Source organism: Alligator mississippiensis, chromosome 3 (assembly GCF_030867095.1).
Source record: "Alligator mississippiensis isolate rAllMis1 chromosome 3, rAllMis1, whole genome shotgun sequence".
Lineage (NCBI taxonomy): Eukaryota > Metazoa > Chordata > Crocodylia > Alligatoridae > Alligator > Alligator mississippiensis.
In genome coordinates, this window is record NC_081826.1 from 81,257,618 (window position 1) to 81,283,228 (window position 25,611).

Consider the following 25,611-nt stretch of genomic DNA (forward strand, 5'->3'; position numbering starts at 1 on the left):
GCCCAGCTAATCTCATGATCAGTGCAGACAGTTAGTTTCAACACTTTGGTTAAACTTATGACAGACAAGTTACATTTGCTGGTTACAAACTTGCAAGCTTTGCATTAGTTAATATTAACTGTCAGACAATTACCAGATGTTTCCAAGAGCATATATTTATTGATTTAGCCCCTCTGGTTCTGGCTGTCACAACACTCACAGCCAACAGTAAATTTAGCAGAGCAGGGCATCTCTGTACTCAGGCGAAAGGAGTGTTTAACCCCCTCCCTGGCCCCAGACACCAGCTGGGGTTTGCCCGGGGTGGGGGATAGTCCTTCCTCTTCTCTGCTGGAGCAGACAACACAGTCCAGCCCAGCCCAGCCTAGGGCAGCAAAGCATTCTGGGATGCCGGGGGACTGTGACTTAACTTGAACCAGGAAAGGGTCTGGGACAGAAGTTTCATAAACTGGTTTGCCCCAGGGTCCTGCAGGAGGGCCGTGATCTCAAGACCCCATTCCTGTGCCAAGTTGGCCCAAGGGCACCCTCAAAGTCTTGCCCACCACGACTTTGATGTTCCAATATATCAGGGAGGCTGCCTTCACATATTAGACACGGTTTAGGTGTGGGCCCCATTCTATAGTGGGTGTTTCAGGGCACCCTAGCCTTACGGGCTATGCGTGGCTCCAACCACCCCTGTACCATGCCCCAAGCCTCGCAGATGGAATAGATGTTGTCAGGTCTTGGCCTTGCTGTAATCTGGCCCCTTGTCCTCTCTCTGGGCCCTACCTCTTTCGATCTGCTCCCTCTCCGGCGCTAGGGCTCTCCACGGCCCTGTCTCACTTCTCCGGGGCTCCTCACAACACTGCCCTCTTCTCTGGGGCTTCTCCACAGTGCTGCCCCCTCTCTCTGGGGCTTCTCCACAGTGCTGCCCCCTCTCTCTGGGGCTGGGGTCAGTGCACCCTGAATGCTGTGCCCCCACTGGTGCTGGGGTCCCCACACTGCTGTGGGTCCCCTATGAGGCCTCCTCCAACCCCTAGTAGCCTCACCCAAACCACCGGTGACAAACAGTAAACAAAATGCAAGCCCTTCGGCTATAACTTAAATGAAAGCCGCCCGGCCGTAACAACATTCCAGCCTACCGGGAAATACCGGGAAATACTCCATCCCTCAGCCATGTCAGATGCTGCTCCTTCAGTTAGGTTTCCCCCCTCTTCCCTGAGGGAGCTTCTTCCCCCTTGGCCACTGGTAGGGAACTGCTATCCTGGCCACAACCCCTGGGCTTTATTATGGGAGCCAGGCCCTGCCCCTTCTGGTCAGCTGACCTCCTCTGGTTGCCTTGGCAACCCACAGCTGGGCTCATCACTCACTGCTAGGGCTCTTTCCCTATCAGTTTTCTCCCTTTTTAGGAGCAGTGCACCTAAGTGCTCTGCGACACACTCCAATCCTTTTCCTCTGTTTAATCTCCTGCTCTGCTTTTTTTCTTCTACCCCATCTGCTGCTTTGCTATCTGTCCCTTTCCTGACTTGCTGCATGCCACATACACAGACTGCCTGTGACACTTTTGCGAAACGTGTCACAGGTTGGCCACCCCTGACCTAAAGGATACTGCATGTAAAAACTGGAAGGTACATCATGCAGAGTTCCCTTATTGAACAGACAAAACAATTGTGCATTTGTTTGAGAGTTAATGGCCTCTTGCAAATATTGCTAATTATTAAGCCACCAGCAGAAAACTACTTGCTGATTAAAATACAAAACAACTCATAAAATTTCCATGCTTAACAAATAGATTAGCATAATTTATTTGACAATAAACTATGTTCATATTATTACCCTTTTCCCAAGTGACCAACAAAAGAATTTAATTTCCTCAAACTAAATAAGATTTCAAAGCCTCTGAGTAAAATTAATTGGTTTTTTGATATTAATTACAATGTTCAGTTGAACATGGCAAACAAAATCTGCAGTCATCCCAGTATCAGGGGGGCTAATTAGGATGACAATTTAATAATCGCACTGAACATTATGGATGGTTATAGTGAATTGCGAAAAATAGGCAGGAGCAAATAACTTAGGAAAAAGTCATTTTTTCTCATTTAAGAAGTGATTTGCAAAGTATTCAAATGTATTAATTATTTGAAATTATTTGTAAATATAATTTGTGAATAATTTATGGTCTGCAGGTTATTTGCCAATTTTCAGTCTCTACTATGTTGGTGAGTTAGGTTTATCACAGAGTATTGTTTTCTGTTTCCTTATTGGGGCTAAGTACAGATAGTCAAAAAACCTGAGGCTGACTTGATTCAATCTTTTCAGGTTAGTCTAAGCTGTATAGATTGAACTGATAAGCAAGTGAAAACACATTAATTTTTGTGTCTGGAAATGCAGCCACATGTGTTCAGTAGCTCAGGCCGGAAGCCAGGGGATGCTAGAGTACACCTCCCTCCTTGGCTGTTGGGCCAAGCCTAGCCCACCTACTCTGTGAGGTCGGGGGGAGGGGGTGGCAGATTGTGGGAGAGGTGCAGAGCATCCTAGGATACTGGGAGACTTAACTGGAATCTGGAGGGGATTTGGGACAGAAGTTTAATAAACCAATTAAACCTAAATCAGTTAAGTTTCATAGTTGTTAGGGGCTGGAAGGGATCTTACAGATCATCAGGTCCAGCCCCACTTCACTTAGGCCTGATACTACATCCATCCAGCTTTATCTTAAACCAGTTTTGGCCATTTTGAAAGTGGTTTATGTGTTCTGAACTTCTGTTGTGTTATTGATCTGAACTGGTTTCTGATCACTTATACTGGTTTGTGTGTGCCTTCTGTCCCTAGTCTGGGTGTAGCTCATCCATATAGCATATTTTGGAAATTTACAATCAAATATGCAATTCAAAATTTACTGTTGGTGACTTAGTGGTAAGATCCTCAGTCAGTGCAAACAGATAGGTGAATGCACTTGAGTTAAAGCAGCTATGCTGAGTATCTGAAGAAGTATCCCTATAAATCATTTTTTTGTTAAAATTTATAGTACAGAAGCTCTAATATTTAGATGCTCCTGAGCAATATAAAGAAAAAAAAATAATTCAAAGGGAACATTTTTTTTTTATTAAAAGATTTGCTATAACTTTGTTACTATCTGCTTGACTGTAGCCATCCCAACTCCTCCATTACTCCAGTTGGTATTTTGCTCTAATTACCATTATAGTTTTCTTCTAACTAATCTTGCTGGTGTTGCTTCCAGATTGGGGTTGAGAGGAAGAGAAGTGTTACCAGATTTGCCTATCACTTTGGGGTGTGCTCATTTATTAGGGATATGTTTCTAGGGTCTTTGTAATTCTATCAATGTGCTGCTTGTGTTACTTGTGTTTTTATGCGGAGCTGTATTTCTCCCTTCTGCAAGTCCTCACCCCCAATGGAGCTATCTTGCAGGACTCAGTTTCAATGGGGCTGGGTTCCTCCAGCCACCAAATCAGTCAATTATGCACACGCACCCGACCCAGCTGGGTTGATCAGCATGGACAGGCTGAAACGCTCATATGGAGGAATCGGTTCATTAAGGTAACAATAAAATGCAGCCAGACACAAGCACACAGATGAACAGAATACCTCTGAATCTAGCTGGGTGTCCAGCTGACACCCTCATGGGCTAGCATTCAGTTCCTTAGGGCACGTCTGAGCCACACTGGGTCAATCAGCCTGTACAAGCTGATCCCCTTACGGGTCTCAAACTCACCACATCCCAATCTTTTGCCCTAACTGTCCTAGTAATGGTAGCTTCTTGATGAGCAGACCTCACAGTATTTTGGGCTTCACCGGGATCTCTGGCTTAGGTAAAAGAAGCATTGCTGTAGAGCAAGTGGGGAAGGAAAGTAGAGAAGGAGAAATACACCCGGTTACCACCAGGTTGACTATAAAAGTTATTTATTGCTAAGTATATGAAATTTATGATGGTACTAGTAGTAATAGACATGCAAAGGAAAACAAACAAAATGATTACAATATTACCCTGGTTTCGTTAAGTATTTGGGGAAACTTAGCTCAAGCTTAACTAATACAATTCAGGCTCAGAAATTTATGCCTAGAGAGAAAGAGCGAGAGCTGGGATCTCACCATTCCAATGCACTAGGGTTGTTTGCTGACAGGTAAAGTTCCTAGCATGATTGTTAAAGGTTAAACAGACGACAGAAAGAGACGATCTGTTTCTCCCAACTTCTCGAGAACAACAGCGGATGGTGTCGGAGAGATTTCTCTCTTTTGAAGCACACTGTTTGCTGCTTTTACAGCTTTCTTATACCCTTAGTCTAGCCTCTTCAAAGCATTCTTTTAATTGTGTAAATCAAGAGGGTCCCAAACCATAATTGACAGGGAAAATCCTGTTATATAAACAGTTTCAGTTTAAATGAATTACCTTTTTCAGTGCCAAGGGGTTATCTGGCTTGGAACATCTCAAGAAACTGATTAACAACCAGGAAAAACATTAAGTTTTAAGGAGTAACCAGACACCTAGAAGCCAGCTTGAAATGATTATGAATAGAAGATATACTGGATGGGATACTACATTGTTTCTTCTCAGATGGCTTAGCTATCTGAGAAGACCCCTGGGGGGTCTTCAAGAGGAGGTTAGACGAGTATCTAGCTGGGGTCATCTAGACCCAGCACTCTTTCCTGCTTATGCAGGGGGTCGGACTTGATGATCTATTGAGGTCCCTTCCGACCCTAACATCTATGAATCTATGCTTGCAGCATCAGGGTTTTGTATTTTATCTGTTGTGAATAAGCCTCAGTTTAGCATGACTCTCAGATTTTACTGTAGTCTTTTAACAGACTTAAGGCAATTATTGGAGTGTTCATAAACTTCATGGGGAGGATTTCTACCAGTCATCCCAGGAAAAGTATGACAGCATTTGTGGTCAGGGCTCCAACAGGCTGGACACTGTAATGAAATTTTAACCATTGTTCAAATATTGACCATACCCGTTCTGACTCAGTTTCTTGCCTCAGCATTCCCTAACCCGGCAACTGAGTTTTTAGTCAATCAAGTTTAAACAGGCCTCCCATAGTGAGACCAGGGAATGTACAGCCCGAGATGCCTAGTAAAACTTTTATTCTGGTTAGTTCTGGTTAGATGAGGGGTGTGTGTGTGAATAGAAAAAGTCCTTTGTAAGTTCAGCAAGCTGGGTGCCAGGCCTCCCTCAGGAAGACAGAGCTGACAGGTAACAGAAGAGGAAATATAGTTCCTTAAATTATTATATTTTTAATTTTTTAATTAAAGAGCTCTCTCATCATTTGGTGGCAATTTTTTATAAAATCCTGTTAGGGTTCCTAGATTGAAAGTGTTTAAAAAACTCTGTTTGTATAAAACAATGAAAATTGCAGAATTGACTGTGATACCATTCACATTAGTGCAAACCATGTGGAGCAAGGACAGTGGTATGTGTGACAGGGGGCCAGCTCAGGGCCAGATCTCAACATCGGCCTGCCCACCTGTCTAGGGCAGTCTGCCTTATCTCGCCTGCCACAACTTGTTGTATAAATAACTGGTGTTGCATATGGGAGCCAGCCCATTAAATGCCCCGATGCCTAGGGTGTTATACACGGCTCTGACCTCCCCTGTACTGTGTCCCATGCCTTGCAGATGGCATCCAAAATAAGTTCTTAACCACTGACCCAAAACTCAGCCTCACAATGTTTGAGGGCTTACTGGGATCTTGGCCTCTGGCCCAACTGTAGCCTCAGGAGTCCATAGACTTGTCTTGGCCTTTCTGTCCCTTCCCTGGAGCGTCAACTAACACCCTCATATTAGGGCTGTCCACTTATGTTAACACACTTGTGGGGCTGGCCACTGTGCATCCCTTCAGATTGCCCCTGCAACCCTACTCTGCACACCCCTGATGCAGCCCTTCAGGCCCACCTTAGCAGATCCTACTTTACACAGCTCACGCACAGCCCTTCAGGCCACCACCACACACTCTACAGCCCTTCAGGCCACCACCACACACCCTACAGGAGAGTGGCCCCATTGAGAGGGCAGAATTATGTGCAGAGGCCCGCACAGAAGTGTGTGTGAGCTTCTGCCATACTTCTGCCCCCACACTGGGGCTACTCTCCTGTCTCATCTCACTGGGGCCCCTGGGGTCTTGCACCCCATGGAGCTCAGGTGCCTCTCACTAGGCATGCCTGGCCCCCATGCCTGTTCTTATAGCTCCAGCCCCCACCAGGATGTGGGGGCTGGAGCTATAAGGTGCCTCTTACTCACCTTTCACTAGGGAGGCAACTGGTGTGGCATTTCCTGGGGACCACCCCACAGCAGGCAGACCCGCCAAACCATCCTACCCCAGTAGGGTAGAGCCCCAGGACCAGGAGCCTCCTGCCATCCCCATAGCTCCTGGCCTTACCTTTAAGATGTTGTGAGCAGAAGCTCCAGCTAGGTAATGTTTTCCCTACAGCTGCATCCAGCAAATTGGCTTCCCTTCTCAGGCCTGCTCTTATTGCCAGCAGCTGAGCCCTCTTCCCCAATCAGGTAGCCTCCTGATGGCCATGTGACCCCTGATTGGGGAGTGTGGCCACCTGCAGGCTGCACTGCTGCTTGCTCTAAGCCCTTAAAGTGGCAGGCACCAAAGGTGCTCTGCCACAGTATGTAATAAAATTGTTAGGGAGTTAATTTTTTAAGATGGCTAATTTATAAATATATATTTATGTGCGAGAGAGATTCAGATTGCATGCTAGTAAATTTTTAGATATACTCTCTTGCTTTGGTTTTATATAACCTAATTTATGGGCAGTCAAGATGTTATTAACAGCTTCACAGAACAGTGGTAAAACAGCTGTCATCTAAATTATTATTAAGGAGATAACAGTAGAAATGTGAGGCATCTATATTGCTTGATGAGGCACAGGTGTGACAAGGGATGAATATTAAAGTATCTGTGGAAGGAGATGATAATCCTATGGCCATTAATGATGTTCTGTGAAAGAAAAAGAATCTGTTTGGGGTAATGTATTGGTAGTTACCTGAACATGTTCCTCTGGAGGGAATTTAGTGGCCTGAAAGTATAACCTTCAGTTTCTTCAAAAATAGGCATAGCCCCTGTTCAGCTGACAATGACTGCACATTTTCATAGGAAATGTAGACAGGAAGATGAATAGAACATTTGCTAAACTGTTTCTCTTAATAAAGCAAGAGGTGTGCAGACGTTGTGCTATCTTGTGAAGAGTCCAAATATAGCTAAGGGGCTGTGACAGGCATTCAGAGCCCTACTCTAACTCATGGCACTTTACAGAAAGCATCATGAGCTAGAGTGCCTGTCCCCAGGCCAACAGACATTCACCTGTTGGGTTGTGGGGAAATGGAGCCTGCCTGCACTGACCCTCCTGGCCAGCAGGAGGTTCTCCCCAGCCCTGCCCCCTCCCAGTTCTGGGGCTGTCAGCAGAAGGGGAGTAAAGGGAGCATCAGTAATTGCAGTCTGCTATAACCACAGACGGCACTGATAAAATGTGAAATATAAATTATGTAGGAGAGTTAAAATATTATTTTTTGATTGATAAAATTCATTTTGTTTTATGAACACAAGGACCCATTGTACTGTCCAGTGGAAAAATGCTAGGGCGTATGCATGAACAAAAGGTAATAATAGATCTTTGGCTTGAAATGCTGATTGCATTCTGTATAACTATTTTACCGGTCCTCATTTTACCTCTAAATTGATATAGATTTAATGCAGAACTACAGAAAAAGTGTGTCCAGAACATTTGTAATGTTTTATTTAATAGTATATAATAGTATAATATTACTATAATATTAATCACTATATTAATATACATTATTATTAATATTATCACATCATCAAATTATTAATATTGTGTTAATGTTAATTATTAATATAATAATTTTATTATCAATGTAATACTAATTATATAATAGTAATATAGTATATTAATATAATATAATAGTAATATAGTTTACAATAGTATATAATAGTATTTAATAGTACAAGCAGATTCAGATTCTAATTGATGACAGATATTTTCTAGCTCTCTCCCCATGCAGTGCAGAATGCTGTTGAAAGATACTACAGTACTTAGCATATTGCATTTATGTAATGGATAGGGAGAGGTGACTTGCATCCTATTTCTGGGATGTAAATGTAAAACCAATACTATGATGTTTACAGACCCAGAATTTCACTGGTAGTCAAACTCTATACTCTGATTAAGAGGTTGTTCAAAGGACTTGAAGAGTTAGATTGCTAACGAGCAAATTGTGGACTGAAAGTGACCAGCATACTATAGACGGGTAGCCAACCCTTTTTTATAGCTGGCTGCCCGCAGTATGCTGGTCACTGCTGGTCCGCGGTCGGTTCCGGTCCATGGCTTGCAGGTCCTCAGCATAAAAAGGTTGGGAAACCCTGATTTAGGGTTTTAATCTTTGAAATAGCTTCAGCAGCTGCTTTTGTCCCCAATTGATTTCTTGGCTTAGTTTTGCAGCACATTTGTGGAAGATTACAGTTTATGTTAATTGTAAAACCAAAGGGCAAAGGTAAGTACTTGGTAATTGCCATAATTGGACAGATTGCTGTTCTATCTTATTCTGTGCCCTGTTAGTAGTTAATCTAGATGCTTTGGGGGCTACGTTTGATGAAGCAGAGATTTCTCCTCCTCTGCAACTGCAGATTGCATACTCTTAGTTGCATAATCATGCTCATACCCAAGGTGGGTGTTTTTTCTACCATTTAGCTTAGTTATTGCCCTAATATTGAAGTTATGGCTACTGGCCAATCAAAACGTAAAATACTTGAGTCCATTGTTATAGGGATGGTCCATTGTCAGAGTGAAGCTCTCTGACAAGCTGCAGCTGTACTTGTTCATGCCACCACCTTTTTGATTTTAGAATCTCAAATATACTCTAATTTGGAAGAAAATTCTGTCTGTGTTACTTGGAAAGCTCTGTGTACTCTGCAAACCAGCATGCCATTTTCAGGGTAGTTTCCCTGAAGAGAGAGGTAGAGTCGGGGTGATGTTTCCTGTCTCCTGTTTCTTTTGTCTTTTAGCTACCAGTCTCTTATAACCATTTTTATAACTGTCTTTTATAACCACTTTTTATTTGCATTGGAGTTTTGCACTGGCCTTTGTTCTATCTGCCATTACCTTAAGTTCTATCTGCTTTTTTCGCTTTTCAGAGACCCGAGGAAATGTACTTTGTACCTCAAAGCTTGTCTATATACCTCCTGCATATACAGTTGGTCTAATAAAAGATATCACCTGCAAAAATTCTTGTTCTTCTACTGATGAGACCAGATTATTAACTTTCAGTTTATTTCGAAGTTTGGTCAGTCTGATGAAGACTGATTTGAAGGTCAGCATGATTTTTCCGTGTAATTCAGTTGAGAACATGCAATAGGCAGACTCAGTTCTTACTACGTAACTGTGACGGCGGTGTGCCACCATCACAGGCACAGGAGAGGCACAGGGAGGATTGGGGGGCAGCAGCACCGGCTCAGGAAAGCCCTGGGCTGAGTTACTCACCCTCGGGAGGGATGGCGGCGATGGAGCCGGGACCGCAGCAGCAGCTGCAGCCGCCATTACGGCCGTGCGAGCCGGCATTACGCCGGCTGTTTAAACAGCTGTTCCCAACAAGGGGAGCAGCTGCGCCAATCGTGGCAGCCGCGCCGGCAGGCGCGGGGAGTTTAAAAACCCCAGCAAACCCTGCGGTAAGGGGGAAGCCAGAGAGGGAGAGAGGAGGCGTGCAGCATGTCGCTGCTGCTTTGGCTTCTCCAGAGCCAGAGGCTCAGATTGACCACTCGGCGGCAACCCAGCAGCCGAGGCGAGAATGGGAATCCCTGGCAGGGGCAGCAGAAGTGATTCCCAGGGGTTGCCAGGACCAGGGCAGGGATCCAGGAAGCCTCCCCATCCCGGAGGAGTATTATTTCTGAAGATCAGGGGAGAGGAGAGGGAGATAACTGGAGCTTACGGCCGGGTCAATCAGAGCCTGAGGCCGATTGACTGAAGACGACCCCTTAGCTTCGGATCTTACGGTTAGGTGGACCGGCTAGCAAGAAGATCTGCAGGTGACGGCAGATAACCATCTCACCTATCAGTGACCGGTTGGCGAGTGGACGGGGTGTAGGGGTGGCGGAGCCCCATGGGACCTCAATCGTGAGTACCCCCCTCCGTCGGGTAAGCCCTCTGGTAGAAGATCTCCACTGAACCCCTCCTTCGAATCATCTATAACATCAAAGATGTGGCAGGCGGGGCGAGGGGGAGGGAACACCGGACGAAGGGTGGTACCGAACGTGAGGTCTACCGACGTCACAGTAACTTAAAGAAAACATTTTCACATTTTACTCTAGACTGTGCTCAACTTCACTCTGCTGTTATCATATGGAAGGCAGTAAACTTGCATTAGTGCAGTGGAAATAAGGTCAAAATTGGACTGCACTGAAGGAAGAGAGTACAAAATCTGTACCCCTCCAATCTTTTGGAGCTCCTCCCTTTCATGGCTGGAGGAGGGTGATAAGTGAGGCATATGCAACCTTGGCGGGTATGGCTATTTGTTAGGCCTGTGCAAAGTGGCTAGTATTTGCTTCGGATTCAGATTCGGCCGATTTGGGGGACAGTGATTCAATTCGGTGATTCGAATCACTGTCCCGAATCAATTTGGCTGAATCTGATTTGGAGATTCGGCTGCTGCTGAATCAGCTGAAATCAAACAGGCTTCATCCCCTGCTCGCTCTCCCAGCCCCGTCAATGGCTGCCCTGCTCGGCCCCAGCGTCCCAGCTCTTAAAAAAAAAAGCAAAAAAGCCCCACATTCACCAGCTCCTGCCGGGAGGGGGGCAATCCCCACTGCCCCATGCTGTGTGGGGGTTCTGCCATGAGTCCCCAGAGGCTCCAACAGCCGCTGCAGCAGCCAGTGAGGGCGGGGCTTTTTTTTTTTTTTTTAAGCCGTGATGCTGGGGCCTGGTGGGGCAGCCAATGACGGGGCAGGGAGAGTGGGCGGGGGTTGGGGGGCACTCCAGGAGGCTGGGGGAGCAGGCAGAGGATGGGGGGGGTCCCACCATGGTTTCCTTCCCCCCTTCTCCAGCCCCACCCCTCTAGTTACCAGCATGGAGTCCGGGTCCAGCTCCCTGCAGTAGCGAGTGGGGACTGCCCAAATCTCTGAACCTCTCCGAAGCTCTCCAAATCTTTTCTGAATCTATTCGGAGAACTTTGAATTGATTTGGACCTTTTTATTGAGCTCCTGATTCAATTCGGGTTCAGAGATTTGACCGCTGAATTGGGCTGAATCTCCTCCAAATCAAATTGGCACCTGAAGCTTCGCACAGCCATACTATTTATGAGAAGAAATTTGGTAGCAGGCTCTTCACATTGAATAGTCTACTGCTCTTCTGTTGCTCTGAGCAGTTTTAAATTAACTTTTGAAACAGCTTACCTAGGGCTGTGATGGGAGCTTTTAATAAAGTTTGGACTTCTGTAAAAGTTCTCTAGTTCAAACAAGAATTAAGCCAGGGAGTCCCATGGCTTATGTTATACAGGAGGCCCCAACAGCAGATCAGAATGGTCCTTTGAGACCTAGCAATTACAAATCTAGGATCACTTGTTCCTTGGAGCCTGTGCAAGAACTTTAATTTTGTGTCTTGATTAGTGTATAGAAATAATTAACCACACTAAAAAGCACACAATGAATTTTATTTTGTCCTATTCTCATTTGCTTAATGTAAAAGGCCTACATTAAAATCAACCCAGTCTATCTGCTGCTTGCTTCTCTTGGGGGAAGAGAAGGAAATAGAGTCAACCTAGTAGAACTGCATTACTGTGTAGGAATATTTCTTTACTCCATACTTTTTTTTTATATTATGAAGCACACATGTGCATACAGTGGACGGACTCCTCTTTCTGGCGAACATCTGCACTTCTCATTTCTCCTTTTAGCGAGTGTTGTTTACAAGAGATGGAGTGACCTGCGGCCTGGTATCAATCTTACGCTTCAGAAAGACTCCCACAAGCTGACTTAAACGACAAAATATCTCAAAGTAATTTCCCTACAAGTACTGAATGACAAAAGGGCTTCTATTAAGGCGTGCATGCACAGTCTTCTTGCACTGATGTTCCTATATGCAGGCGACCACTTTTGTGAACAAACCAGGCAAGTATTAGACATCGGATCATATTTGTAGTGATGAGAAAAGCAGAAAGTAGGCTTGATTTGTATTCAGCAGAAGGTGGTATCACACATACACCAACTGATTCTTTGCAAGAGATTTGTGCCTGCATAAAACTGGCATTATGAACCATACATTTAGCAATGGTTTAAGTATGTAGATGATTATTACTATTCACATTCTCCATAGCTATCTTATGTGATCCTTAATATTCTTGTTCTGTTTATTTCCTTACTTTGTCTTTTTTCATTTTAAGTCTTTAATTTCATGCTGTGGATTTTTCAAAGGCAACATATATAACTTCTGTTAGCTTTAATTTATTTCCACTGTATCCAGCAATAACTCTAAAATAGTACTCAACAGAACAAATACCCCAACAAGAGCAATAAAACAACGAGCAAAGAGTCTCAGGATTGCCTTTGTGTATTTATGTGTAATGGATGAGTTGTACATCACTGAATCTTGTACAGAGATAGATTTGTAAAAACAATATTAACAAAGATCCCTACCTCCTGCTTCACAGAAAGTTAAAATGGGACTATTTAATATATTTCTTATTAGGATAAGTACTTAACAATATTTTTTAAAAGTGAATTAGGAAGCCATAAGTGTTCATTTTCCATTATCTCCTTCTCATGTGTTTAGTGTTACCAGCAATAATGTAACTAACTGAGGGGAGGAGAGGGGAACTGGAACATCAGCTTGGAGTGAAGACTTAGCTGGGTGGGAGGTGGATACAAAGGCTAGGCACAGAAGTTGCATATAAACCAGTTTAAGTGATCAGAAACTGGTTTAAACCTGTAACAGAACATAAATTTAGTGCACATAAACTAGTTTTAAAAAGGCTGAAACTGGTTTAAGATAAACCTAGTTGAATGTAGTATCAGACTTAACTGATTTGAGTCAAACTTGTTTATGGAACTTGTGTCCCAGAACCCTTCCTGATTTAAGTTATATCAGCATGTTGAAAAGCATCCCAGCATGCTTTTCAGTCCTGGGTTGGGCTGGGTTGTCTGTTCAAGAGAGCAGGGCTAGCCCTGTACCTCTGTTCCCTAGCCGGAGCTCTGGCTGGCTGAGAAGTAGGTGGAGGACTGCAGCCAGGGTCTGCGTGGAAAGGGCACAGCAGCGTCTATCAGACTTCCCCCCCCCCCCCTCACTACTTGCTGCTCAAGTAGGGACCCTCCCCGTGTCCCCACTCCCACGGCAGGGACCCCAGCAGCACAAATCCCAGCCAGCATGCTGACAGGTGTGTGTGTGTGTGTCTAATTTCACTGGAACAAAGGCAGACAGAACAGTGTCTGCTTGGACTTTATGAAACTAATCAGCAGGTCAGCTGGCAATGTCTGTCAGCCAGCTGCCCTCCCTCCTTTCTTCCTAAGCAAAAAGCCAGTGGCTTGCAAATGCCTTGCAAAATGCCTGTACCCTGCTGTAAGAAGTGCTTGAACTAATGAGAGCGAGGCTTTTGTTTTCTTGATGGGCTGATAACCTTTGTGTTCTGATAAGCTCCCTGCTGGCTTGCTTCAAAGCCCTCAAAGTGCAGGCATCTCAGACCCTGAAACCTTTATAGCAAATGAAGTTTCAGCATCCAGCAATTAATGTTGGTGATTGCTTCTACAAATCAAGTACTGAGCCTGGTTAGAGTTCAGCTTACCCATCCCACAATCTGCCCGTGTTAAACAGGGAAACAGAGAGAGGTATAAGAAATGACCTGGTTCGCAATGAATAGGACCTGTCAGTGCTGTCAGCTTGAGATTTAGGTAAATACAAAATACTAGCTGGCAAGATAATACAGATGCATGCAGTCCACAGAAACAGCTCCATCCTCCCTCCCCCTTTGCCTCAGAGTGCTAGCTGGGGCGGGTCTAGCAACACTCCCACCCTTTGAGCGGTGAGTGGGGGGAAAAGCTTGGCAACAGCTGCTTCCCCCTCCCCCTCCAGGCATCCCTTGGCTGTGGACCGTGCAGGCCGGGTTGGGGGTTTAAAGCCCTCCCTAACCATAGTGTCCTGCCAGGACCTAGCCACATCCCCTCCCCAGCTTTGCACTGTAGAAGGGAAGGGAGGACTTGCTGTAGTGCCCCCCAGCTTCTGGTCTGAGCCACTTAGACTAACCTGCAAAGATTGAATCAGCTCAGGCTTGGGCTTTTTGAATGTCTATTCCTAGTCAAAAATAGTAGCTCTCTGGCCATGGCACTGCTGCTGGAAGCCTGGGTGCAGCTGCAGCGCAGTCACTGCTGCCATTCAGGGTGCAAAAATGCCCAGTTACACATCTGGTTACCAGAGTGGCTCAAAGTGGAGTCTCATTCAGTCAACACAAATGCTTTATACCTAATGCTTTGCAATAACACTTGATTTTTTGCCTTTGTTTGTTGACTGTATCTTTTCTTGTCCTGTTACTTCATCTGCTATATATTTTTCTGTTGTACTGGTCACTTTTTTAGAATTGATTGGTATTTTGAGGGATATGGTAAAGTATGGATTTGATTCTCTGTTTGGGAAGATGGAAGAGTGTGGATTGGTAAGAGTGTGTTTTTCTACCTTCTCCCCAAAAAAGCAAAGAAGTTATGCTTATGGCATGATCTACCCACCCAGTAAAGGAGTTTAACCAAATGTGTGATAAATCTTTGCATGCAGACATCCTTTTTGTGGGGGAAGGGGATTACACCTGATTTATAAATGTCCTCGCATGAAATTATGTAAACTCAGTTTAATCTCACACTTCCAAATACACTGGCAAACTTCCTCTGGGTAGACAAGCCTGATTTCTTGGTGGGATGAAAGTCTTTGATTCAGAAAATGTCATCATGTAGATTTCTGGCTTCATCAGAATATTGTTGAGGGAGCTGCTTGTTACAATTTTTCCAGAGCATCAGTTTAAGATCTAAGTCTGTACTGTAAGAGCCATTTGTAAAATGCTAGGCAATTTTAAAAGTATGCTATTATATTTTCCTCAGTCTGTCTTTTGAAAGATGTCCTTTTATATCCTTCCTAGAAGAGTATATATATCAACCTTTGAATGCTTATTTGTTTAGTTGTTTATTTTGTGATTTTGTTTTTCAAAGCCTTTATGATGTAGCCCAGTCACAGAGCAGTTGGCAAGTCCTGGAAATATCTCGCTACTGTTTAATCTATAAACTTTCTGTGAATGTCTGCAGAACTGCAATTTGATATACACAGTGGCTCAGACAGTGATTTTTCTGCAGATTTGGTAGCTCCAGGATTTTTAGCTGCAACTGATAACAGATATTCTCAGGAGTGGACCCAGGGAGGATGTGGTGGTGTGGTTGTTTTGCCCTTTGACTGTGTAGCTCATGCACAGTGAGCTTTCCATCGCTGAGACTTCTGGTCTTGACCATTGGTCTCTGCTGCCAAAACCTCTGGTGCTAGTGACCTCTGTGCTGCGACCCCCGTCTTCAAAACCCCACAATCTAGATCCACTTCCAGATATTTTTTTGTTGAAAACAGTGCCAGGGAAAAAAAGGAGGGGATCACCTAAATATTTACAATGTTCAGGAAAAATCACAAAAGTAGATATTTGAAGTGACAACTCTCTAGACTAAGGAAGGCTGTTATTGTGTTAGTGTGTGTGTGTTTTTTAATGGAAGTGATTTTCTAATTAATGTGGAGTAGAGTTGGACTCACTCACCATAAGCTCTGTGAATTATTCTTTTCTATTTGGTTTATAGTAGGGTTTGGTTCAGTTGAATGGAATTTAAGGAAGAGGTGCGTGTTCAGTCCAGTTCACATTTCAATTTTAATCCACGAACAGCTGATGTTTTATGCTCCTTCCATTGGTATTCTTTTTAATAAAAACCTACAGAATGATTTGTGGAAAGCAAATTACTTAAATGACTTGCATATATTTATTTGCTCCTTTAACTGCAAAAGTCCTCATGTGGTTCCTGCTTCTTCTGTCATTGTTTCATGCAGAGAATCCTTATCAGATACACTTGATGCTTGGCATGGGGTTTTATAGTGGGATTCAGTGGTAGGGATTTCAAGATTACCTAGTCTTTTTTCCATCCATTCGTTTTGGGATTTCAACAGCATCATGTTTGGGATTTGGATGAAAAGCTTACTCTTCTGGTTACAGGTCCAAATCATAGTGTGGACTGAATGCTGTCTAGCTCTGCAGAAAGGTCAGAGATAGCTGTGGAAAAACTAGGAAACTAGACAGATTACAGGGAGTCCAGATTTGTTCCAGGGCTGCATTTTCTAGTGTTGATTGCTTGTCTTTTAAAAAGTATTTACTGGCAAGCTCTCATGTCAGGATAGACTTTGAACATTAAGTTAAATGGTTCTCAATCTTTTTAGACTCAAGACACCTCTTGGAAAATGCCAGCCCTTAGCTTCCACTTATTTTTGATGACAGAAAAGAGAGAGAACAATGCTTTTGTTGCAAAGAACTGAGAAAGACCACAACAGGTCAAAATGTTTTTGACATCATGGGCTTCTTTTTGAAATCTCTGGGTTTATTTTGTGAATTGTGTGGAACCCTGGTTGAGAATTACTGTCAGAAGCATGCTACTTAAGAGTGATGGACACTTTTGTCGGAAGAAACTTTTTCTTCTATCTGTGAATTATCTGCAAGTAGGCTGTCTCATGGGAAACAAATTGGAAAATGAAACCACTGGTCTGATCTTTTAGGTTATAGTCTCTTGGGGGCAGTCACATGCTGTAGCAGTGGATGCTAGGAAAGTCTTAAGTTTCTAATGTGAATACTTGTTGCTGATACTTAATAAGTAATAATTTATAATAGTAAAATGCTTTAAATTTTCTAATACTATGAATATTTGTGCAATATCAGCTTAAAATTTTGTTCCAGTGAGTGTTCCTGGCAGAGTGAATGTTTTCTGCAGAATCCAAGGCAATAAACAAGAGGCATAACTGCAGTTGAAAGTAATAGAACAGATCCTCCACTGGTTCAAATAATGTTACTCCAGTGATTTCAGTGGAGTGATGCTGATTGACATCCACTGAGATTCTAGCAGTATGTGCTTAAAATGGATGGTAGATTGAGAATAAAAGGAATTTTTGGGAAGAGACAGTTAAGAGAAGTTGCAATGAAGACTGATAAGGTAAATTCTGATTACTTCTCCCTCCAGCAGTTCAGGAATAAAACATTGTTGCAGTGATATTGTTCAATGTGGACACATAGTGGTAAACACTCTGGAGTTATGATAAAGTATAAAACCCATTAGACTGTTGGTCAGTCATTCAGGCAACTTTTCTTGTTTTGCTCTGACATTTGATATTCTGCATTAAAACAAAATGTACATGTATTGCCTCATTTTCAGCTGCTGGGGTATGGAATGAGATGATACTGTCAATAAAATACTTAGCCACACAACAGCCACCAGGTGGAGGAGGGAGGTACTTTTTCATTATAATAAGAGAATCCTAAGCCCAGGAAATGGTTGTCAATAACAGTTATATCAACCATTACCCAAGGCAGTGACCCATGCTTATGTTTAATGAATATTTCTGAACTCTTGTCAGATCATTTGTATAGGAATTACCATATGTCTCTTCTACTGAGAAGTGTTCCACCAAAACCTTACTATCACTTGCAAATCCTTATTGCCATAGCCTCCTTGACAATAAATAGGGAACAATGTCTTTCAGACCTTGTAATGTATCTGTTTTAAGGCTATATGACTACTTGTGTCATATCTTTACTATACTTGAGTAATTAGTGCCTAGGTTTGAATACTCAAGTTTGCAGTGTCCTTCTTCACAGCTAGGCTAAATTAAGCTATACCAGAGTTTGACTACAGCATCAGTATAGGCTCTTATCTGTGCATCACTAAGACTTCCCATGGTTCTTTTTGCTGCAGTTAGTTGTAGGAGAGCATGTCTGTCCTGGATAAACACAGGAATTGTGGAAAGACTTTGATGTGAGAGGTTTACCAGCCCCAGAGTAGATGATATTCAAGCTTTGGCCCATACACCAGGCATGCCAAATAGGTTAGATTGAAACATCCTTTAAATCAGGTGAGAGACTTGTGTGTGCATGGGATGGGGTAGCAGCTAAGGAAGAGCCCAGATTAGTCAATTCTGCAGTGTATGGGTGTGTGTAGACGAAACGGGGGCCCTAAGTTGAAGTGGTGTTTTCAAAAACACTGCTTCAATTTAGGGCTGATTAAACCCCTGTGTCCTGCACACACCAAGCTGACTTACCTGCCTCTCCAGTGGGGAGAGGAGGGCAAGCTGCCTGGGGGGGGAGGCGGAGCTGGTGCTTCCCTCTGCAGCAGCAGCGCCCCCCCATCCCTCCCTGGCAGCACCCGCCCACAGGCATCCAGCTTGGGCAGTCCTGGGGCACTGTAGCCATGGAGGAAAGCATTGGGCCCTCGCACAGCTCAGACACACAGGCAGGCTCTAAAGCAGGGGGCGGGGAATCGGGCTTACCGCTTTTCCTGGGTGGAGCCTGCTTTCCTAGGCTGCTGCCAGGCTGCCTGCAGGGCTTCCTGCAGAGCCGTGGAGCTGTACAGAGTCTAGTACTTCGCTCCGTGGCTGTAGGGGCAGCAAACTAAAACTCTTTGAAGGTGTTTAAGTTTGCTGCGCCCCAAGACATTTAAGGCTTATTACGCCACTGAATTTCCTACAGTGGCTGGAATTAAGGCTCAATATGCCACCGAGGCATGCAAACACTGACACCATTAAAGTAGTGCAAAAGCATCTAGCCTGCTTTAAAGTGTCATGCACGCACACCTCTTGTTTTGTCTACACATGGCCTATAACTCCAGGCAGATACACCCTGCAATGTAACTGGTGTGAAGCTGACAGAAAAGCATCTCCTTCATGCTCTGTTGGAGATGCAAATAACTTCACCTCTTTTGTCCAAATAGTCTGGTCTTCTCTAGCCATTTATTTTTGTGTGTCAGGCTTGGAGAAAGTCCAGAAATTACCTCCTAACTCCACTATGTATGAGGCTGAATAAGTCATGTAAAGTGAATAATTTAGAGAAGTAAATTACACCAGTTTTACATTTCTCCTGTAGCTTTTTATTTTAACCAACCTCAATTTGGTTTTTGGGGCTTAAGATTTTTTCTTTGTTCCTTCTACCTTTATGTTTTTATTTTTTGGAAAGTGCCAAGTGTTGCTCTCCTGCAGTTAATTTATTCCATTTAAATGTTTGCTAATCAAAGCATCCAAAAAGAGAGGTATCCAGAATCTCTAGATGCTTTGGGAAAATATTGATGTTTCCACGTTCATTAAACCAAAGGGACACCCATAAGGTTAAAAGAGACAACTCTGTTCCAGATTTTTCATCTTTAGGTTAGTCATTGCAGGTACTGGAAAAATAAAACCAAAGCCCTGGAAAACCATGAAGTGCTTGTTTCCCAGAAGGTTAACTGATAGCTTCTCAGGTGCTAAATTCCAAATTCATTGTTTTTCAGATGGGTTCCTCATTTGTCAATGCAACATTCCAGTCCAAAATAACAGAAACAGCTGACATCATGGTTGGAACATGTTATATGGTATTTGGTAAGTCTGTTTCCAGGGTAAGTGAATTTTTGGAATCCTCCTTACAATTTTTTTTTTTGTGATTTTTTTTTTTTTTATTTCATGTTCTGGAGACTATGATAAGAATGGGGAGGTTTAGAAACAACTCTTTCTTTTTCATAACTGGAAAAGAACAGAATAAATCAACGTAACAAGCCATGTATTTTTAGTAAAAAGAAAACACCTATTTGAATTTGGTTGTTTTAATCATTTCACAGTAAGTATAGACATTTGATTGACTTCCAAGATTTAAGATAATTTTTCAGCATTCAACTGCAAAGCACTGTGTGACTAGTTACAGTAATCTATATATACATACAGGGGTCAGATCCTTTTTACAATGGTAAATTTTAACTTGAATCTTAATGTAGACCACTGACCTCAGGGGGAGGTAGACAAGTTTACACTATATGAGAATTAGGTCTGCAATATTTTGCATTTTTTATGTAATTAACATGATTCTCTGGTGTCTAACCCTTGTGCAGACCTCTTCATCCAGAAGCACCTTGACATCTGAACTAATGCAGGATTGTAACCTTACATTCCTAAACAACAAAACCAAGTCAAATTTCCTAGGTTTTGTGCATGAGAAATCTCAATATTTTATTTCCATGGGATTGAGGCTGTTTATACCATTGATGAATATGGTCCTATGCCAGGGGTGGGCAAAATCCGGCCTGTCAAATGATTCTGTCCAGTGCAGCTGCTTCTCTGATGGAGAATTGTATCTGGCTTTGTCTGCCCTGGCTTTTGGTGCCTCTTTCCCTTCTCCCTTCCCTGTGCCAGCTGGCTGCAGGAGCAGCAGCCACTCCTCTCCCCAGCCTGCCTTGCCTTGCCTTGCCCTCTAACCCTCAGTGTACACTCCAAGGCAGGGGTCCCTGAGCTCCTGGCTAGGCTTCTGCTGCTGGCTGTGTGCAGCTCCGGCCCTGCGACTGTTTGCAAACCAGACACCCTGGTGAGTTGAAGCTCAGGTAAGATTCTCCCCTGTGTGGGGGACAGGGAGCAGGGGGAGAAAGGCCAAGAGACATGAGTTATCCAGGCTCTGCTGGGCCACAGGCACTGCTGAGGTGGTGCTGCACTGTGGCCCTGTGTGCCGCTTTGGGCTGCACCACATAGGTGCAGGTGGTGTGGCTCCTGCCTGATCCTGGCGTGTCTCTTGCCCAACTCTGAGCACATGGCTAGGTTGGGCAGGAGCAGTGCCAGCTGTGCTCACATAACACACAGCGACGCATGGGAACACAGTACGACACGGACCCTGCTCAGCTTGGCCTGGCCACATGTCAGGGACTTGGGGATGGGGGGGTGCTCGGAGAAGGGGGGAACAAAGTGTGGCACTGGCCCAGCTGTAACCCAGATAACCCGCAGCTCCTGGCCCCCTTCTCCCTGCACCCCCTCCCATGCCCCGAGTCCCTGGCACATGACTGGGCTGGGTTAGTGCCATGCTGTACTTCTGGCTTTGCAACAAACTGGTATTTGCAGTTTTTTGATCAGAAAAAAAATCCTGAGCTTGACTTTTTCCTCCTTACAAATGAAAATAAGATTTTTTTTTGGTGAGATTTTATTACTGGTTCTAATGTTCTTCATTCAGATAAACAAAATGCAATTTCACACACTAAATAATGAATTTCAGGTGGAATTGTGCATAGTGCATCTGTTTTAGGAACATGTGTTGAATACTCCCTTCTACCTTAACTTGAACAAGAGCATGTTCAGCACAATGCTACCTTTTTATTTTCTCTAGAGAACCAGCCCATCTTAGATCACTGTTTCTTGTTTCACTGTGGCTTTCCAGCATGTACTATGTTTGTAATAGCAGAGATGCTGAGAGCATTAAAATGTGATGTTTACAATATTTAAAATAGAGAAACTAATTATTTAATAGCTAAAAAGACAGCTGCCCCAAAGGAGTTGGTCCTCCCTTAGGGCACCTATACATGAGCAGACTCAATTAATCGAGTCTGCTAGAGTGTGGTAATTACCACGCTCCAGCTGACTTCAGCATCTTGTGTATCAGCATCCCCGTACTTAAAAATAGTGATGGGGGTGCTTTATCCAAAGCTCGTTCAATGCTATTTTTAAGCATGGGGATGCTTATACACAAGGTGCTTTAGTTAGGGTGGTTCTCGGAGTCGCTTTAAAGTGCCCCCCCACTCCAGGAGCACATATTTGGATGCTCTTAATGTCTCTGGCTAACTTTGTGATCCAGCACAATCCTAAAATAGCTGTGGCATTGATTGTGTGCATGCTGGAACATCAGAGGAAACCATGAGCAATGGTACAAGTGGGGAGGAACACGGTGGGACCTGAAAATGAGAAAAAAGGGTAAGCTGCTGTTTTGGAACAATGTGATGATCATCCTACTGAAGTTGTTGAGCCCGACCAGAATTGTTGCTGCAGCTGGAATTTTCACATTCTTGTGGCAGCTCATCTTGATAGGCAAGAGTAATTCCAGTGCCTGGAGTTTTCAAACCATTTATGCCCCATGTCATATGATATTTCTCATAAGGAAATATGTCATGCATGAATAATTTATGTTCTAACTGAAGCATTGGCCCTAGTGAAAAATGGAAAAAAAAATTGCACGTAACCTTTAAAAAAAAAATGGTTTATTTCATTTTGAAACATTCTGATTAGAAATATCTTCAAAAGCTGTGGTAATTTTTTTTTAGAAATATTAAGATTTTAAATATCAGAATTTTAAATTTTAGCTTTTATCTTCTCTGCTTTTTCTCTAATTTCTTTTTTCCTCTTTTTCCATTGATTGTTTCTTCACAGATTTTTTTTTTTCACCCCATTTTTCCTTCTACTGTCCTAACTTTAAAAAGGCAACATTTTGGAAAATTAAACTGGTAGAAGGAAAAAATGATCCACTTTCATTATGAAGATACAGTTCATTTTGATGCACTTTGGGGGTGGGGGTGGGGGAAGAGCAGTAGGTCTATAGGGAAATGATGATATTTAAAAAAATTTTTTTTTTTAATTTTGAGATCTAATAAAGTGATAATTTTTTTTTTTTTTTTTTTAAAGAATCAATGGGGGAAAAGGGCTCTTTGATTTGGAAAATAGTTTTGAACAAAATAGTTTTGACCAGTGCAGACAATCCCAGCTCTTACATTAAAATCCCTTTTTCTTTTCCTTTCTTTTCCACCTCAAATTTTTGGGATAGGTTTAATAAGGTCCAGGGTAGAAAACAATTTAGTACCAAATAATACAATTCTTTAAGTAGCCCAACAGCGAATCCAGCTGGTTCATCTCTTTCCTGTGAAAACCAGATGTTCTGTATAGAACCTTTGAAAAACTGGACAATATGACTATACTACTGCCCCATGGTACCATCCACCCACTCCCAGTTGGCATATGCAAGGCTCAGAAATGAAGCAGTGAAGCTGTCCTGAGGGCACTTTTCCTGCTGCTGCTGTCAGTCCTGCCATAGGTAGAGGTCATGTAAACAGTGGTTGGAAATGCTCCAAAAGTGGTTTCATCTCCTCATTTCCAGGCCTGGCACGTGCAAAGGGGGCATGGATGGATGGGTTATATTTGAGAGCAGCCACTCCTGGAAGTAAACATGCCATAAGTTGCTACTAAATCACCGAATATGAAAACATATAAAATGAGGGACAACCTATAACTGCTGTATTAATGAGTCCCCGCTGAGTTTTTTTTAATGTACAGTTTGAGTTTGATTTCTAATCCAGAAGCCAGCATGCTACCTCTAGGTATATTTAACGAGTCATCCTGGTAATTCAGAGGTAGGGAATGAATGATTGCTCTTCTGACATGGTAAGCTACTACCTACATGTGCCTTGTATCATCATGGGTAAGTGGAATATAAAAACTGTATTAGGTTCTGATAAAGTGAAACATACTGAGGATAATGGAGAGAACATTTAATTTCATTTCTTCGTGGTACCTTTTGTATTATCATTGACTGCAGTTTAGTCTTAAATAAGGTATTCCTGTGAAAATGTACCAAAGAAAGAATATATAAGGAGAGTGATTTAGGGGTCAGAGCACTGGGCTGGGACACAAGACATGAACATGACCGTTGGTGCTACTACAAACCCCTAGGTGAAGGGCGTCTTATGCAGATCATTTAGTTAAGTGGATAAAATCTGTATAAAGATTGTAAGAAGCTCTGATACTGTGGTAGTGAGGGCCATTTAAGTACCTAAATGGAAGGAAGGAAGGTTATCAAATGTTGTGTTTTTTGGGTTTTTTTAATGAAGGTGCTTAAGATTTTTTTTGACTGTTCATCCCATAAGCATTGGACATACATTATTTCCATGTAAAGAATATTAACATAATTAACAAAAGTATTTCATTCCATTTACTCTTTTTCCATAGGAATATGCTCCTTTTGTGGGAACACTGTTCTCCTGTATGTTTCATATAAGAAAAAGAATTTGCTGAAACCAGCAGAGTACTTCATAATCAACCTTGCCATCAGTGACCTTGGTATGACTCTGACCTTGTGCCCCCTAGCTGTAACATCCAGCTTTTCACACAGGTTTGTTCAATATGCACATGGTGTTTAACATCCTCTACACACACTGGAGGTCTTTGCCAGTGGAGAGGCCTGCATTATTCTACCACTCTTATTGTAATGACAGAGAAATTAATTACAGGGACTGAAAGAGGTTTGTTATAGAACAGCAGAGTTACTGAGCTGCAGGCTGCAATTAGCATTCTAGCCTGTTTTGAAGGCATTGACTTCCTGATTCCTACTGGAAAGAGTGGCAGGGATATTTCTTTCACACAACTGCTTTACCTGCTGTCTTTTAATCTGCTGTGGGAGGAATCATAAAAGCAATTGGAAAATGTTTACCACCCTACTCTTTTTTTAGTGCTAGTCAAATATGATAAAGTTGCACTTAAAAACCTAAGGTAATCTGTAACTCCTGAGGATTCAGTTTTAATCCTGGGTTTTAAGATTTGAGTTAATTCTCAACCTACAATCCACCCCGTAACTAGCTTTCCCCTCCTTTGCCCCTTCTTCTTCTCCCTATCTGTGCCTTGTTAGATATTGGGCAGTATCTAGTGCATTCTGGAACTTCCCTAGGGAGCTTTATGAAATGGTGAAAGGGAAATAAGTGCTGTCCTGGGAAGGGCAGGAAGAGTCTAAATAGTTCTCTTCAGTGTTTTTCTCTAAATGCTGAGTTCTTAGGTGTATAGTATGTAATAGCATGATACTTATAATATTGGGCCTGTTGATATCGCTAAATTTCTTGTAATTGTGTAAGGCTGGGTGCAAAGTGCTGTTTTATCTTTTCTGAATATTTCACAGCAAGACTGAAAGTGTGTGTGAAATTTTGAAAACTGAGAGAAATGTGTAAAGTTTTCAGTTAGCTGAAAAGGGTAACAGAAATTTGCAAGGTTTATTAAAACGAAACACATCTTAGTTTGGGCATAAAATGAGCTGGGAGGATGAATATTCTGTCTGCCCTTCATTTTAGTTCTAAGAGTGAATAGGTCAGAGGAAATACGGAGTCAAGAGAGCAGCTTGGTTTTCTCTGTGTGTCTGTATAGTAATGTAACAAGAAAGAGAAACATGTATGAGAAGGGTCAGCAGCAGCAGCGATGTTGTCCAAATCAGATGAAACTTCTTACTGTGAGGCGTGTGTAGATGAAACAGGGGCCCTAAATTGAAGTGGTGGGTTTTAAAAAACACTGCTTCAATTTAGGGCTGATTAAACCCCTGTGTTGTGCACATACCCCATTGACTTACCTGCCTCTGGCAGGGAGGGAAGGGCGAGCTGCCAGTGGGCAGAGTGGTCCCTGGGCTGTGGGGAAGGGGGTGGTGCTTCCCTCTGCAGCAGCAGCGCCTCCACCCTGCCCCCAGGTGGCACCCACCCGCAGGCACCTGGCTTGGGCAGTCCCAGGGGGCACCACAGCTGTGGAGAGAAGCACTAGGCGGGGAGTGGGGGGTGTGGAATCAGGCTCACTGCATTTCTTGGGCAGAGCTGCTTTCCCAGACTGCTG

At 43.2% G+C, this 25,611-nt stretch overlaps 1 protein-coding gene across 3 annotated transcripts in view; it reads left to right on the forward strand.

Moving 5' to 3' along the window:
- The window catches only part of LOC102561887 (opsin-5), a 114,120-nt gene that overhangs the window by 36,676 nt on the left and 51,833 nt on the right, over positions 1 to 25,611 (forward strand). For 2 of the 3 annotated variants that reach the window (XM_059724143.1, XM_006276156.4), the window contains exons 2-3: positions 19,527 to 19,614; positions 23,977 to 24,139. In XM_059724143.1, coding sequence (XP_059580126.1) covers positions 19,527 to 19,614; positions 23,977 to 24,139 — 251 coding nt within the window. Of the gene's footprint in view, positions 1 to 19,526; positions 24,140 to 25,611 lie in introns of those variants that run through there. The other variant, XM_059724144.1, reaches the window with a different exon arrangement.